We start from the raw sequence: 18,121 nt of genomic DNA, 5'->3' as shown, positions 1-18,121 counted from the left end.
AATCCCGGATGAAACGCTTCGTCCAACCGTGTGACTGTTGTTCTCAAATTTATGTACTATGAAACAGCAGGATACAGCTGTCAAAAAAAAAGTGCAAATTTGCACGTTTGTGGAATGTTTTAAGAAGGTAAATTCACATGGCGTATTTGCATTTTATGGTACAAGTTATAGAGTGTGTTTGATTAAGATGTTACTGCACTAATATATGTTACGTGATATGCGAAATACCACATCACCGTACATTCTAGTAAATTTATATGGCGTAGAGAGAAGAGCGAGAATTGACGGTAGGGGTTATTTAATATTCGCGTTTTAAAATCGATTTATCATTTCTTGAGAAAACTACTCACTTTAAAGAAAAAAAAAAAAATATATAAAAACATAACAGTTTTGGAACATCTTTGCTGGCAAAAGAAAAACGTTCTGTTCAGTTGATTAATTGTAAAAAAGCTCGTCATATTTCTTATAAAGATATGTAAATCGAATTTGAACGGTACATAATGCAACATCTCTTACATATTACAATAACTTTAATGGGAGTACACAATTGAATTATTATCTCGATAGGCAAAGCTCAATGTTCGACTAATTTTATTGAATCAGGTCTCTCCGCAGCCGCGCAGGGAAAAATTATAGGAAAACCGCTGAAGTCGAATTTTTCCATTTCGCACGGTCAAAGCGTTATTTTACTATTTTCAACCCATGATTGCTTTTATTTTTTATAAAATAAGGAACTTGACTGCTTGTGGGTGAATATTTTTCAACCAGATTGTACTTTTAATGTATCTTTAAGTATTTCATCAACAAAAAGATCATAATTGAATAAGAAAAAAGTTTGAGCATGAAATGGAAGACAGCTGTAAACTAATCCATAGTTGAAGATTTCGGAATTACAATCCCAGGTAAAACAAAATATTAGTCATCTTAACTATTTAAGTCGTTATCCAGCGCCTAAAATTTTGAAGTATTTTTGGACGAGCTTAAAAATGTTCTCTATTTGCCTAATACAAACTATTAAATTTTGAGAATTTCCATTTCAATAACTGTTCATTTAAATTGATTTTTCTTATTTGCTAAATTGGATTATATCAGGTATATTTACAAATCTTCGCATGGCAATTTACAAACACAAAAAGTTGTTATTCCAGCTAACGTCATCGATGCGTTCTGGTGACACGGTTTGTGGTGAACACTACATCGCGCGAGAAGCTCGACCGATTTACTTCAATTGAGGGGATAATATCTTTGGACAGTGTATCCCTTTGATCTTGATCCCAAATATTTTCTCATAATTAAAAATGTTTTTGGCGGTGTAAAGAATGGCGGGTAGTTGACCGAAACATCGAGCTTCAATTTTGACCAGCCAGCATTAAGAGAGAAAAGAGAAATTGATCTACCCAACCTGGTTCGAAGAAAAAAATAAACTATTCAAAAACATCAGATCCAAAATCGATCAAATTGTTCTCGAGATACCGAAAGTTCTCTGTGAAACTTACCGCTTAACGCCAGAGAATGGGCAACGAAAGCTACATTTTGCATTGCTTAGCCTTGTATGAACCTGAGGTTTCGATCCTGATCAGGCTCGATCGAAAAAGTTGAATAATAAACGAATATATGAATACAATATTTAGTCATAGGCATACATAAAGTATATAAATTGCTTTTGGCACGATGGCAATAAGTAAAGTTATTGAATTGATCGCAATAACATCCTCTATATGGTAAAGATTAAACGTTTGAGCTCCTTATTAGTTAAAAATGAAATTTTACGGTAGTCAAAGTCAACAAAATGTCCATAATGAATTTTTCGATATAGACAGAATATATACCAAGATGATACACACTTTATTTTATCCGTTTTCTGCAAGCCCTAGATTCTTATCCAATTCAGCCACTGCTCATTTGTTGATGTGAATCTTTACTTGTGTTATCGGCACAGCTTTGAAATCTTTTCGCCTCGGTTGGTACGGCGAATTAACGATTTTCCATTCGTAGACACTGACCACGTTTGTAGATCAATTTCCTTTTCCGTAGTCGGCTGGGCAGGGACTTATTCCTTTGCGGACTAAATTCGTAAATTGTTCAGTGGGTAAAACAGATTGGAAGGCTAGATCCTCAGTCGATCTTTTTATGGCTACCGACTCACTCAGTCGCGTTTGAATGAATAGTGTGCTATTCCAGCGCAAATTATTTGACAACACATCTTCGTTGAACGTTCAAAATCACTGATAAGTTTTCAGAAGAAACATTACTAAAATTAGTGTTTCGCTAATTAAAATCGAAATGACGTAATTTAAGTTGATCGTTTCACAATAGATTAATTGACGTAGAAGACAAATTAGTAATCTTGACAAACTTTGAGCTGTGAAAATCGTCACATGCAAACAGATGTCGACGAATCAGTGACTTGTAACGTAGGTATAGGGAGTGTTCAAAATCCAACACAGTATGTATAAGGATATCGTTATAGTGGCCACAAATTACCGATTAAGAGTTCTCTGCTCTCAGTGATATTAGGTATGCATAGTTAAAATAAGCCGTAAGAAAGAAAGATGCAAGTTCGTAGTGATCGTCACAATCTCGACAGCACGTAATTTATAATCGACGAAAACACTGAGGAGGTAATACTTAAAACAGATTTACTTTTCGAAGACAGAATCTTTGTCGTTGATACGTTTTTTTTTCATGTAACGGTTCCTTTACTTTTTATGAAATTGTATCCCATCGCATTATTTCATGTGATTTACAGCAGTTTGTGGAACATTTTTTATGAACATTGCATGATCTGTGTCGGAGCCCTTCGAGTTTTATGCATTCTTTTGGTAGAATCATGCGGTCAGAAAAAAAACCGGCACATAGCAATTTTGAATGCCTATAATTTAAATGTGATCTCGTATGAATTGCAGATTTTATCATCAAACCGGTTCCGGAATCATCGTGGGAGTTCATCGGGACAGACAAACCGAAATTTTTCTGAAAACTTGTTTTTTGAATACTAATGGTGTGTAGACTATAGGATTTATCGAAATTGGAAATCGTTATTTCGCACCGGAACCAACACTTTTCCTACATCACAATAGGGGATGAAAAGTAAGACTCGAATATTAGTTTAAAGAATCCACATTTTTTAATTCTGAAACATTCTGTTTTTACAATTTGACGCACACGTTATTCTTTCGTGATTACATCTTTGGAAGCGAAGATGATAACTCATAAATCAGAGAACTCGAATGTTTGCACTGAATTTTGAATTACAAATTATTATGCAGATTTTTTGAATAAAAGTAATGAAAAATTGAGCTGCAATACGCGATTAAATAAATCGGGCATGTTTTGGCAAAGTAGCGACGCGTATGTTTGAACGAAAGTATTTCGCACCGATCACGTTCTCATTTCACTCACTATCTGAACTCACCCTCACATGCGTACTCACACTCGCGTGCGATGTTTACCTGCCCGTGTCGCGACTCAAAACAAATCAGCTCTGTATCTTATGTACAATTATCTACTGTTTCGAAATCATGTCTGTGTATTGTGTATGTGCATTTCCTATCTTCCCTGGACCCAGTTGTCGTTCGGATCTCTAGCGATACGGTTCCTATCGTGTGTGTTAGTGAAGCATATCTTTCGTTCGTTAATCAACTATGTGTCATCATCATCCCGCCTTACTCACTCGTGGCTGTCATCACTGATTCACGGATCCTACGTCAATGATCCACATCTAGCGCTGTCTCTCCAAACAAGGTACTTCTTACTCTCAATATTTGCGAAACAGTAATTTCGGAAATCTTCTTTGCAAGTTGACGCGTAGTTTCACCAGACATAAGGATTTGATTATTTCTAAAAGGTCTATTCTAACAACTGGTGAATCTGTGTACAATAAATAAACGAATGTACTCATATTTAATTTTTTGAAATATTTATTACTAATTTCGTACACGTTGAAACTTTGTGAAAGTTAGTCTTATAGAACTGGCCATCCTGTATTTGGGAGTCTTGCGTTGGATATCGTTTCTATTTACAGCTTGTTTGTAAAATTCGAACCATTTAGCCGTTCGTCTGTCGACTAACTAACAATTTTCACAATCTTTGAATCTTCAAAATTATGACACATAAATAGCTCTTTTCACTGATCAGTAAGTTTCCAAACTTCTATGACGAGCTGGTATGAGTAGAAATGAAATTCAAGACCGCATGTACAACAACCCCAATGATTTTGTATTATCGGGAGATATAAATTCGAAAAACTGGTGATTTCGAAAAATTAACGACGGAGCCAGGAATCGAACCTGACGTCTAGAGATGCTTGACTCTGTTGTCGTTAACTTCTCTCTTCACCAATGAGTTCAAGTTTGTTTTCTTGTGCTTGGTATGTGTGAATAGAACGTTTTCGTCTCTTGAGCACCCGATGTAAGAATGTGTGTAGCTGAATGTTTACATGTTGGACTTTTACGCTTCCGATGGGAAGCCACGCAAGACGGCCAAAGCCGTCTAATAAATGATATGCGGATGTGCATATCATTAAGAGTCTAACATGTGAACATTCAGCTACACACATTCTTACATCGGGTGCTCAAGAGACAAAAACGGTCTATTCATTTTATATTATCCACCGAAATCGCTACATGTGTAGTAAGATCACTTGTGCTAATTATTAAGAAAAGTAACACACCTTAAGAGTAACAGTTACACTCTGGATTAGACATAGTAAATAGTATTTTGATGAAGTTGTTTTGCGATAATCATCGTGATTACTAATTCTAACAACCCGTTTGATTCGTTTGAGACAAATACTTCGTCTTCAAACCGTTGGTCGTATAAACTGCAAAAGCTTCATCCAATATTTCTGTTGAGGGGCTTTGATCCCGAGTCAAGACCCAATAGAATTGGAGGCTGGGAAGAAAAAGGAATCAAAAACGGCTCATTATAAATGATGTTATATGCAAGCAACATTTTGTTTCGGCTTACTTCACGTTAGTTTTGACTATATATTCACCTCCATATTTAATCGAAATTAACCTGCAGTTTCATAGGAATAAATTTTGACCATTCATACGAAGGTATATGAAAAATAACTATACAATGATAAAAGATCAGTGCTTACTTGATAAGTCCAAACTTCGTACAGCTGAACACAGAGGCCCAATTTGTGTAGTCGGTGTCGAGGACTTGGTATGGCGCGACGAACGGTAGAGACGAAAATTTGACGGACAGAATGCCATTATCCGAATCACCCACGATCGTGGCTAGACCTGTGATTGAAGAACTTCCCAGGCTGTAAAGAAATATTTTCATTACATCATTGTCGTTTTGAGTATTTTTCGCGAAAGTAGAAAAGAGTGGCAATACAGAGATCAAAAATTGGGATGAAGAAAGCAGAGCTGCCGAAGAGAGCCGCGTGAAAACCAATTACAAGAATCTGGTTTGAAATCAGATTTTACATCTGTTCGTGGTGATAAACTTATGCCGTATGGTCGGTGATGAACGTTGCACGATTGATTCGAAAAATCATCAAGGCTCAAAGGTCAAAGTGCGTACGAAGTGAGCGAATCGTACTTCACAGTTTCCCTTCCTTTCAGAGTGACGAAATCGTTTCAAACCGTGGGAAATGACAATCTTTGCTATTGTGCTCGAGTAGTCGATAAAGTTTGTAAAATAAATGAGAATCTCGCGTAGGCAAACACTTAAACCAGATTCACCCTTGCTTTGAGGTTACGGTTATATGCTACTGGTATAAGCGATATTCAAATTGTGATTTCGAAAAATGGTTGCATCTTTTTTTTCCGAGTTTTCGTACTTCAAAAAATATCTGCCAACGTGTCATATTTGTATTTTTAGACGGTACTTACAGAACTGATTTTGCACTGTTCTCGACTGTGACTGTGCCGTTAGAGTTCAGCGTATAAGTCGCAGTGACACATCGTGCGCCTACTTCAAAGATAGCGGCGGTTCTGTTGGACTCGTACCAAAGTCCCATATACTGAGAAAGAATAACAAGTTCAGTGCTCATTGTGATTGCCGTCGTTAGTATGTTTATTAAAATTCGATCGACTGTTAGAAAATTGTTTGACAGAAATTACACTGAGAATACGTTTTCCACCGACACCGTTTAAGAAGAACATTTATTTGAAACGGCATTTATATGCTCACCCCGAAAATCCCCACGGAATTTTATTACATTTTCATTTGTGTTGAGTTTTTTTAAATTTGACTTACCGAAGCCGGCACAAAATCTGTCATACTGGTCACCGTAGGACAGTCACCCCAACCTGTCAGCTGAGCCAACGAGCCGCTCACGAAAAGCAACGGTAACGCAAACCACTGCATTTTCAGGAATGATGCCAAATTATTTTCAAAGTTTGGGCAAAAATCAGACGCAGATCTCCAAGAAATCTCAAAATCTAATTCAAAATACAAGCAAAGCCGCAGGGGATTGGCTTGACTGACAAGTTTCGGACTGACCAAATTCTCCTCTTCTTCACCTTATATATAGCACATCTGCGGCATATAAATATATAACAACAATAAAAACAATAAAAAATTGCGCTCTTATCGCTACACAGAACATCACGAGAATCGTAAACTGCGCTACTTTTACGATCACGAACCTGAGAATGTGTTTTTCAAGTACACGGGAAACACTACACGTAGGGTAAGCAGGACGGTCCGAGGATTGCAATATGTGATATTTCGCACAGAGTGTGAGATAATGCGTCAGGTGCTGTGATATTTCATTACGAGAAAAGTAACAGAACTTTCCCTGGCGTGCATTTGGAAAATGGCTTGACGACTAACTGCCAGGACGATAACTGTGATAGAAAAATCTGTCGAGGTACGTTTTCCGTCTTCAAAGTATCGACGCATTTTCAATCGAACCGCGCAAAAACACAAACAACAAGAAATCGTGTCAATTTTTCAATAAAAATTATCAGTAAGTTTCAAATCGGTCACGAAAGGCAAAAAGGAAAAGAAAATCAGTAATGCAGTTTCGGTCGAAACGACTGCGTGACATCCGTCGTGATGTACGTTTGTTCGCAAACAAGATAATTTCAACGTTGCAGGTAATAAAACTAAAATAAAATCCGAAAGTTCCTAATACTGAAGAACTGAAATACGGCCATGTTATACAGTTTATCCGTTATTGAGACTAATTCTGCTTGCCGTACGTTATTTTTACGACCAACGGTTATTACCATTGATTCTTTTTACATCCGGGATTAAAAGAAAGAATTGCGAAAGAACTAGAATGTACAAAAATATTTTCCGATAGTCACATACATTTTATTTTCGTTTCGTGATCGATAATTTCCAAGTAAGATATTGAAACGTGCTGGGGCGTGATGTGATATAAATTTTCCTCGAGCCTGCAACTGAAAATGTTGCAGAAATTTATGTTAAAAAGCTCAAAATCTCACTCACATTCTTTTGAAGTTACGAAGAAACGGCTATTTAGCATTCCAATTGTTATTCCCTTGTCGAAATTTATATTTAATCCAAAGATCACGATTCATATTGAATTATAACTATTCTGCGAGATAAAATAAAAAAAAATTCATCAAATACACTTGTCAAACTTCACCTGTAGATTTAATATTATAAGTGTAGGACTTCTTTACGACGTAAGTTGACATTTTGATTAATATAAGTCACGAGCAAAATTTTTTCGTTTAACATTATTCTCTACAACTTCGAAAATATGATAAAAAAAGTGAAAAATCAAGTAAGCGCAATCTTCCTAATAACGTAGAACTCTCATTTTTTTACAGAATCTTTTTTTCAACCTAAACAAACATTTTAGGGGTTGCCACGGCGGAAAGTCGCAAATTATTTTATTTGCGAAACGCTTTAATGTATAACATACTCATGTAAATAAGGAAAACGTATTGTTCAAAACTCTCAATTCACTGCAGTAACTGTAAACGTAGATTAATGTTTTTCCAAGCGAATATAGTATACGTGTACCCATCGGATGGAATGTAGGCATGGAATAATTTACTGTTGTCTGCTCCCAGTACACCTTTTTCAACAACATTTTCGAGGTAAAATTTTACGTAACACTTTATTCTTTTTTTTTTTTTTTTTGAATCATCTTTCCATTATGAACTTACAATTTTTTATTATTATTATGTTGATTTCTTCTTCTTTTTTTTTTTGTTTTGCTCTAACCATCAAATCTTTCACATAATATACGTACGGAATTTTTGCATCGTTGGATAAATACAAACCTAACTTATGAAAATAAATTATTTGGCACTTGTGCGGCGAGACTGGCCGGACTCAAACTCCGAACTGGTCCAGAGTAAAAATCGGCCGCTACGAGCCGTGCGGAATTATCGTCAGCCTTTCGGGATGAGCCTAAAGTCTTGCGGTGTACCAGATTCGGTGATTTATTCGGTATCGAGCTGCGTCAATTTCAAGGCTTCGGTTCGGCGATCTTTGCCGGCTCGGCCACGACCTGCGGCTTCGGTTCTTCAGCAGCGACTGCCAGGTTCTTCACCGGAATTGGAACTGCAATCGGAGTTTCCGGCACCGCCGGTTCCGCCGCTGGTAACTCGGTCTTTACGGCCTCCCGAAGCGGCACGGACTTTTCAATAGCTTCCGGTGCGGCCACCGGAACCTCGGCGAGCTTTTCCTCCTTCGCGGGTTCGGACAAGGCCGATTTTGCCGGCAAGGCCGCAGCTTCCGGTAGCGGAACAGCGGCGGCCGGGGTTTCTATCTTTTCCTGCGTGACCGACGCGACTTCCGGAACTGGTTCAGCTGACTTGAGCACAGGGACCGTCACCGCTGCTTTTTCCTTCGGTTCCTCAAACGCGGCTGGCTCTTCCGGTTTGACCGCGGTTTTCGCCGGCTGGGCCACAACCGGTTCCGCGGCCTTCAGCACCGGTTCCGTTTGCGGTTCGGCAGCGACGTCGAGCTTCTTCTTTTCCGGCTCGGCGCTCACGACGACTTCGTGTACCTTCGACTCCTCGGCGATCGGCGCTGCTTCGGGTTGCGGCTCTGCGGCCGGCTTCGCGTTCTCAGCGACCTTCAAGATGACCTCGGGCACCGTTTCAGGTGCGATAGGTTTGGCCGATGCTTCTTTAGCCGGTTCCACACCGGCGACTCGCACTTCTTCCGCCGGTTTCTCCGCGGCTGGACTCGACTCGACAGCGATTTCTTCCTTCGGGATTTCCTTCGCTGGCTCAGCTTCTTGCAGAATTCCGCTCGACCTTAAGTGCACCGCTTTTTCGAGCCCGGCTTCCGGTACTACGGTTTCCTCCTTGATCGGGGCTGGAGCTGGAGCCACGACTGGAATCGGAGCTGCGTCTGGGGCTGCGACTGGAACTGCAGCAGCGGCTGGAGCCGGAGTTTCAGCTGCTGGAGTGGGCGCCGGGTCGTAGGCACACTGAGCCTGGTCTGTCTTCACGAAGAACCTCTTCGAGATTCCGTTCTTGTCCAAAGCGCCGTATGCCTAGACAGTCAAATTTACGGTACGGACAAAGTCGTAAAAATTCCGGATTTTCGATTCAATACGAATATTACTTTCTATTTTACGAATTTTTATTTTGTACACGTGATTTGGTTTATTTACTGTCAACGTCGTCAAATCCTGCATCGTCGAAATTTCTTTGAAGCAACTGAACACCTCTGCCGAAGATGATGCCAAAATTTCGATGAAAAATTTAAATACCGCTGAGTTTGATTCAAATGGAAAAAAGTTGACGTTAAAGTTTCGTGAAACTTAGGCAAGTGCATTTTCGATCAAATCTAACTGAAATCTTATTGTGACACAGTCAAAGCCGCTGTTCTCCCATAAGAATGCACGTGATATTTAAAAAATTTCATAACTTTAGTACTAGATCCGAAATTTGAAAATTTTTTGCATTGATTCCATCATATCCATCGTTTGAAATTAAAAAAAAAAAATCCCCCCAGCCCATTGGTCAAATGGATTTTCTGCAATAAAGAACGTTGACTCCTTGATTGCGGAAATATCTTCATGTACGCTTAAATCAAATCTTTCTTTAAAGCTGACCGAATTATAAGAGCAAACGTGTTTCACCGGTGATGAACCGCCCCAAAAAGTTCGAACTATATCTGCACTTCATCAAGCACGGCGTGAAACTGAAACCTACATTGTGCTTATTACTGTTTCAAATTACCATCTGCAAAACCTCCGTAGTTGGGATACGTTGTCGGGTCATCAGCCAAGCGCTCTGAGTGTGGGCGAGTCCGAGGCTGGAGCAACTCCAGAGGACGGCATAATTACGGTAGTCGGTGTCCAGTATCGAGTATTGCATCTCGGGCGCCAAGGGTATGGTCGGGTATTTGACCTGGAGTCGTCCTTCCTCAGCCTTTGTCGGCGAGGGTTTTAACTCGCCCTCCACGACGCGCTTGATTCCAGTCCTACGGCCGTTCAGACGAGTTAGAAATTGGAATTAGCCATCATAAACTGAATATTAAAATCCACTTACAGTCGGTTGATAACCTCGTTGCTGACGCGCACTTTTCCGTCGAATCCTCGGGTGTAGTTTGAAACGACACATCGCGAGACAAGTTCGCTCAGTTGAAAGTACCTTTCGGCTTCGTACCAAACACCCAAGAACTAAAATAAAAAGGTAACATTTAAGGAGAGTCAATAGTCAATGATTTATTTTTTGAACTTTAACTCTGGTACTTCTATTTTTTATTTTTTATTTTAAATTTCTTGCACCAGAGCAAAGCAGTGCGTCTTTATTCACATCCGCCTTGACGGGTGTTCAATAGTGACGCTCCGACATAACTGTTTTCAACTTACGAACACGGTTCGTTGATCGCGTATATTTGGTCCTAGAATTCTTAGACCGGTTCGTCAGAATTTCACGTATTAAATCCTGAAGAGGACTGATTCGAATTAATTCAATTTCAAATGTTGCATATTTAATACAAACGTGACGCAAGCAGCTTCAAACATCCGCCGCTTCTGGTTAAGAAACCGCATTAATTTGAATATTACATGCAGCGATAATTCTTCTCTAAGTTTCTGTGATCTCATAGAATCAAGTATACGTAGAGTAATTTTCACTGATAGGTTCATTATTCTTTAAAAAACTTTATGTTTTAGTGCATAACTTGTTTTCGTATACATTGATTATCAGCAAAACCCGACAGTTACGTAGAAATCAGGACCAACTACTGAAAGAAATCCACTTATTTATGTGAAAAGCATCAATTATGTAAACGGAGAAAATCATTTGAATAGATAATTCTTTATACGATAGAATTATTTCGGAAAAATTGTGATCGTTTCCAAGATTATCGAACATCTTGGGTGAGAGTTGATATTTTTTGCCAAGTTGTTGTCAGAATAAAAGTTTTTGAATTCATAATTTAGAAGATTCTTTCTAGATTGATCAAAGACTCTGACAAATTCAAATGAAACTAACTGGATCGAATAACATGAGATCATCGCATTAACCGAGCTAATTACTGAGGAATGGCAAATCATTCACTTATATACTGCAGCTACTATCAGGTTTTTATTGCCAAGGAATAAAAATGAAGTCCCCTTATTGTTTTACATCACTCAATTCGTATTGTACTGACTTATGAAAAAGATTCTGAATAGTCCTCGCGATGGAGTGTGTTTAAAATTATTGTCGAGCAGCCTTAGCTGGAAGGATTAAAAATCATTGATGCAAAAATTGAGGGGTTGGTTCGACAAAAATCGATACTTATTTACTTTGTTTCATTACGAGATATTCGTATAGTGAGTATTTGTAAAATGATTAAATTCGTAAGGTACAATAATCTCTGAAGAGTACGGAAAATTGATACCGATGCATCGATTCAAATCGCTTCAAATAATTGGTTCGAAAATCTCGTTGATTCGTTCAAATTCATTTCACGATAGTTAATTATATTCAGAAAACTATACTCTTCAATAGCACTGGAACAAATTCTTTTTTCACTTCGTTAGTCTATTAAATATTGCCAGTTGTTGATCACCATCAACATCGGTACGATCTTGTAAAATTGAATATTCAGCGATGCCGGAACAACGAAGATAAAGCGTCTGAAAATCGTCGGGGAGTAAAATCGAACGAATCCACTAAACCTTCAATCATTTTGAGGTATTTTGAAACGAAGCATCGACATCTAACAAAAAGCTCTTACCTACAATACCGGTATCTGTTATTTTCGTATTTTGAAACAGGTTTTCGCAGTTTGGTATTATAACAATATGGTAAAATATGTTCAACGTACGATTATATCGCGATAAAATTGCTAAAACGTTTCGGTTCTTGGCCAATAAGCCGGCATTGTTCAGCGTTGGGTAAAAATAAGGCGGAGGAATATTGTACGGAAAGACTCACCTTGGACAAGTCAAAGCCAGCCATAGGAAGGTAATCGGGGCACCATCCCACGTTGGGAATTTGGGCCTTAGCCAAAGCTAAGGCCGCGAATACGAGAACAATCTTCTTCAGCATTCTTAACGATCTGGCCGCAAGATTACAGATCTCTGGGCTTTATATACATTAACCTGCAGAGGGGCAGGAGCGATGACCGGAGGATCTCCCCACCTGTGGGCCTCATGTTGCCATGCTCGTCCCCGGGGACCAGCCGGGCGGAGATGGACACTGGTCAACGGGGTGTACAATAGCTCTTGTGGATACAGGGCCTTTCACGTACAGGTTGTACCTCGGGATAATGAAACATCTTTTTTCCCCTCCGATTCTCCTCGCAATTTCACGGGCTCACCTCCGTTCTTATTCTCAACTTTGCGCCGAGACCGGCGTCGATAATATCGAATCGAGCACGTGTTGATCGCTTTGTTTTTCGCCCGTTATTTAAGCCTCCGAGTTTGATTTTGAATGCGGATCAGCTCCGTGATGATGACGGGGCGTGTACGGATAGGTATACATAACCACTTCTGACAAAAGTCACGCGGTTAACACCCGTTATTTAAATAAGAAATTTTCTTACCATCTTTCCCATAAAAGGAGAATATCTCGTCGGTCAGAATGGTTTTGTGACCGATGAAAAGGATGAAGAAAAAAACCGCTACCAACCATGCTGTCCGTGTGTACGTATACAAGCCCGATCTAAACGCCTCGGTCATACTTCGTCTCGATAAAACAAATACGCAAAACGGATACACCGCAGGGGGGGAATTCATAGAAATTCCTGGAGAATTGCGGAAGGGGACGTTTAGCGCGAGTCTGCTAACGACGAGAGAGGGGCGAAACAGGGATTGTACGCTGTATGGAACACAGGCATACCTGTGCACACATGGAAAGGATTAAAATAGCCAACGTTCCCCTGCATTGAGCCGAATAATTATCATACCGCGCAGAAAACACAGAGAGAAGCTGTTTCCCTTCCTCGCTGGTCGTATCATGTATACTTGATTCCTGAACAAAACAGCCAGCGCTGCAATGATATATATCTGAGTGTCGATTAAAATTCTCACGATTCGTGACGGATCGCAAAACGGTGAAATCTGAAAAAAAAACACGTGTCTAAAAAGTTGCAGCCATACTTCGCGTCCTTCCGAGTAAGGAATTCAAAAAGTATATTATTAGTGGAAAACAAAAAGTAGAAAGACAAATAGAATAAGAAAATTAACTCGGACTCCACTAGGCTAAATATGTGGCCAACATAAATTGTCCCGTCGCGCTATTCTTGTGAATATTTTACAGTCGACATTAACATTTTTATAGCACGACTAACCACAAGTTATTATCACAAGTTATCGCTTCGATTTTTTTTTTTCTTCTTTCTTTTTTCATACGAAGCAACGTTTCTGAAATACCATTTTCCGTCGCGCAGTCAAGTTCCGAGAATGTTTTCTCCCAGGAACCGATTTAGCCCGTCAGAAGTGGAATTGGTATACATTTAGAGCGAAACTCGAATCGCATCGCGACTGTAATATATTATCTTCGACAAAATGAAGAATTTTTCAATTTCTTCGGTAAAATCAGGTGACTCGATTTTTTAGCAATAATTTATAATCATCGGTCGAAAATTGGCAGAACAAGACATCATTTTGACAATTTCAAGAAATTTTGTAAAATCGTTCGCAATATATTTACATGTATAGAACTATTTTTATACAACTGTGTCTTAAATGGAAAAAAAATCTCACAAAATAATACTTTCCGTGCCAAAAATTTGTAACATCAAATTGAATATAATCTTAACCAATTCCGGATAAAAACTGAAATTGACCTGAATTTTTAGCCGTTCGTTGCCTGTTTCTGGTATTTGCTTATTGTTCATATAAGTTCAGCGCTGTACGTGACGATTGAATGTAAATTCATCCAGTGCGATAAGTAGATTCGTGTTTCTCTATTAACCAGTTGAAGTGAAATTTTTCGGCAATTTGACGTCGTTTTTGACTACTTAAGTTGACTTTTGGTAACTTCCGGTTATCTTTCGGCTGTCATATTGTTTTCATTTCACATCTGCATCGAGAATGATTCTCGATCAAATTCTGGTCTGAAAAATCAGCTACCTGAATTCACGCTGTAAGAAAATACGGTAAATTGAAAAACACATCTAATTACCTAGTCTTTAAAAGATATTTTTAATCTCAAATGTTTCAGTCATATTTATGACAAGAAAACCTATTTTCAATAAAATTATCCGCCTTTTAACGAAAACACATTTTTTACCCTGAATGATCCGCTATGCGGAAAGAAATTCCGACTTACGAATTACTGTACAGTACTTGATTCATTTTTAACCAGAACCAAAAATATTGTTCTGGGTACAAAATGAAATTGAATTTTCTAATAATAATCAAAAAAACTACTATTCTCCTTAATAATTCTCTATAACTATTGCAATAGTTTGATATTGGTGAAATAACGGGTTGGCATCAAGTCCTTATTTAACTGAAAAACCGTACTAATCTGAATAAACAGTTCTAATGTTTCAATAACCAATACTAAGAACTGTAATCGAAGTATAAATAGTTTGTAATGGTACCAAATTTTTTTTAAATTGCGGCAATATTTAAACGATATTGTTATAATAATACCAAAATCCTGGTAACCGCTGTAGTAAATGAATTTTTCCTCAGTGTAGAGTTTATTTAAAAAAAAAATGTTATCTCGAATTGGAAGTAGCATCTGATTTATCTTTTTTTTTTCTACAAATTCTTCAACGCCCCTCCTCCAAGGGCCGGAATCTCATTAAACCCGATTGATAGAAATCGATCGTCCGTTCCGTCACGATTCCGCCTTTGTTTAAGCTCCGCGCCTCGTTTTATCGCGGTGCTATAGAGAGAATATAATTACGTAGGCTGCGTGCGGTTCTAGCCGGGGAAGCCGATAGCTCTCGAGAGCAAGAGCTGCACGCGTCTTTGGCATCGTCTTAAAAGGGCCTTTATCCCGTCTACGGTTATCCCGTAAAAAGGTGATGTTCTCCAATGGCTATTGAACTCTCTTGTGCAACTTGCATAAAAACTAGCGGGAAGCCTCGCCGATGTGTTTGTCTATCCGTGTGTGCGTGTAAGCTAAAGTTAAACACGCGGGGCCCTGCGACTTCCTTCGCCAGGAGACCATCTCCGCCGTCTTACGGGCCTTGCCTAGGCCCAGCACGTAGTGCTGCTAACGCGATAGAACCCCTTCTCCTTCGTATCCCGATAGCTACACGTATGTTCCTCGTGCTATAAACCATGCTGATCTATACGCGGTGGCTGGGAAGAATCACTCTTCGCGAAGCTGGCACGCAGCGTGCTCATCGAGATGCACATTAGGGGCCTGGTGGAGATTATTTGGAGAAAATTAACGTGATTCAAAATTGGATTGTTTCTCAGTCAAAGTTCGTTTCACGTCAAAAAATGTTTGGATGTCAAAATTCGTGTTGCAAGGATTTTCACCCAACGACGCGATGGCCGAATTCTTTCTTTCGATGCCTCATATTCTTTGCCGTTTCTTTTCGTATGAATGTGAGATGTTTGAAAAAAACATTTTTTTTTTTTGCCAAGTTATTTGTCGAAAATATGGATGATTGATGATAACTACTCGCATCAGTTTTTGTTTTCAGAACCCTACGTTCAACCGACGAGGAATGGTTTGTCGAAGGATATGAGGAATCAAATCCGCGGAAAAACTCTTGCAACGCTAATTTTTCTTCTAAACAATTTTTCGAGTGAAATGAAATTTGATTAAAAATAATTTTCACTAAAAGAAATGGAGCATCGATATTTGAGCCTTACTTTAGGAGTATTTTTTATTTTTGCATTTTTCATTAGAGATCTTCGTAGCTAACAGATATAAAAATTTAATAACTAGAATTGCAAGTGTAATCCGCAGCTGACATGTTCGTTTGAGCAAAGAACACGCGCCTTGTATTCCACGGGATGTGCTAAGATCTCCATTTCATTTCAACTCTGTTTGTGACTACACTCCGGCGAATGTTTAAAGAGTAAGCGGGTACTGGTTTTTCGGCTGGTTGACTAGCAAGTATGGAATAATGAAGATTCAAAGACGACTCAACAAGTGACAGTTGTTCGTCATGGATTTTTCAAGTACATGAGTACTACAAAAGTCAACATGCATCTGAGAAACTACCGATTTACTCACAGCACTTGCAGTCACTCAAGAAGTTTTGTTCGGCAACGATGAACCGCGGTGAATCGAAATATTCTTCACTCTCTCGATGTGATGCAACTGTGCAAGCAAACCGTCGTCATAACAAAATTTTGTTAATAACCGTGGGAATTCGATGAGACCTTATTCATTAATCGGAAGATTTGAATCTTGGTTAATGTCGTCGATCTTTTTAATTTTAAAAATTGGGCACTTCGAATATAAAATTGCAACGCCGTTGTATCTAGTGTATTTTTTCTTTAGGTCAAAACTAACTCGCCTCCATATATCTAACAATCCCCAATTAGCACCCAAGAAGATGTTGTTTCTAAGGATTTTCTTCTTCAAGGTTGATCAATCGATAACACCGCATAAGATATCTCATTACGATCGATGAATCAGATTACATGGATAAATGAACGGGAAATAAATTGAGACGAATGAATGCTCCATTTTTATCGTCCGTGTTCTCAGATCGTATCTACAGAATTGAACGCTCAGAGAAATGACGATGTAAAAAAAGATAAAAATATACTGGAAGCGGTGTTTATCTGTTGTTGCATCTTGGATATGATCGATTAATTTTTTTCTCATCCGCGTCATGTAGACGGGTTTAGCGCCGTAATAAACGCACCTGCGTACACATGTAGTCTACAAAATTGGTGTATAAAAAAAACGCGTTAACATACCTATCCTACCGCACCTAGTTCGTAAATGCGAACCGTAAATAACTGCAGACACGTTACGCGGTTGAAAATAGAAAAGCCAGTGAAAGATCGATTAAATCGGACCTCGGCGAGGATGCTGAAGGCGCCAACGGTACGTACGCATCTGCTGATAACGGGATCCCTTATGAAATTAAATGGCCGCTCGTTTGGGCCCGTCTCTATGAGAATGTGCAGTGCAGGGAGGCTTCGATTAAGTCGTAGCCGAGGATTGATTGCTCGGTAATTCCTCCCGAGAACCGGCTTGCATACCCTCGCGAATTCGCTTCTATACGTACATCCCGCCCGGGAAGATCATTTCAGTCTGGGTGGATACCTGCTGACCTTGAACTTCGAAATGCCTCACAGGCGAGCAGGGTGCCAAGTCTGTATAATATATGGAAAATTTCTCCCATCGTTAACCGGCCCCTAATAAAAAAATTTGTTGATCGAATTGTGTATGTCTGGTAAAACCTGTACTCGAATATTGTCACAAGGTTGAGGGTCGTCTAATTCGGAGTATATTTTAAATAATATTTCACGAACCGAGAGGATCTCGGAAGATCTGTATTCAGTAACCATAATTTGCGATTTTATCAAAACCGAAGATCATTTTTTTTATCAAATAATACCATCAATTTCGAAGCATTTCACTCAGTACACGAAATATTTATGATTTATGTAGTTCTTTCAATGTAAATACACTTTTAATAAATATAGCACCTATTGATAAAATGAATCGCTGAAAAGTAGCATTAATTTTGCAGAAGAAAAATACATTTTTTCATCACCTTCTTTCGCAAATGTTAGTAATCAATGATTTGTCGATATTTTAACGATACGTCGACTCGGGTTTCT

General features: G+C 38.9%; 2 protein-coding genes across 2 annotated transcripts; both read right to left on the bottom strand.

Moving 5' to 3' along the window:
• Positions 1–3,902: 3,902 nt before the first annotated feature.
• LOC124181196 (apolipoprotein D-like) lies at positions 3,903–6,472 on the bottom strand. The gene is made up of 4 exons (XM_046567515.1): positions 6,217–6,472; positions 5,850–5,980; positions 5,105–5,275; positions 3,903–4,893 (listed from the first exon to the last, which is right to left on the bottom strand). Exons 1-4 carry the CDS (start codon positions 6,325–6,327, stop codon positions 4,761–4,763), a joined length of 546 nt encoding a protein of 181 aa, XP_046423471.1. The 5' UTR covers positions 6,328–6,472; the 3' UTR covers positions 3,903–4,760.
• Positions 6,473–8,289: 1,817 nt separating this feature from the next.
• On the bottom strand, positions 8,290–12,495 carry LOC124181193 (calphotin-like). The gene is made up of 4 exons (XM_046567510.1): positions 12,336–12,495; positions 10,455–10,585; positions 10,143–10,386; positions 8,290–9,451 (listed from the first exon to the last, which is right to left on the bottom strand). The coding sequence occupies exons 1-4, from the start codon at positions 12,447–12,449 to the stop codon at positions 8,414–8,416; spliced, it is 1,527 nt and encodes a 508-aa protein (XP_046423466.1). The 5' UTR covers positions 12,450–12,495; the 3' UTR covers positions 8,290–8,413.
• Between the last annotated feature and the right edge of the window lie 5,626 nt (positions 12,496–18,121).

This window comes from Neodiprion fabricii, chromosome 4, assembly GCF_021155785.1.
Source record: "Neodiprion fabricii isolate iyNeoFabr1 chromosome 4, iyNeoFabr1.1, whole genome shotgun sequence".
Taxonomy (NCBI): Eukaryota; Metazoa; Arthropoda; class Insecta; order Hymenoptera; family Diprionidae; genus Neodiprion; species Neodiprion fabricii.
This window is presented reverse-complemented; position numbering and strand designations above follow the sequence as displayed.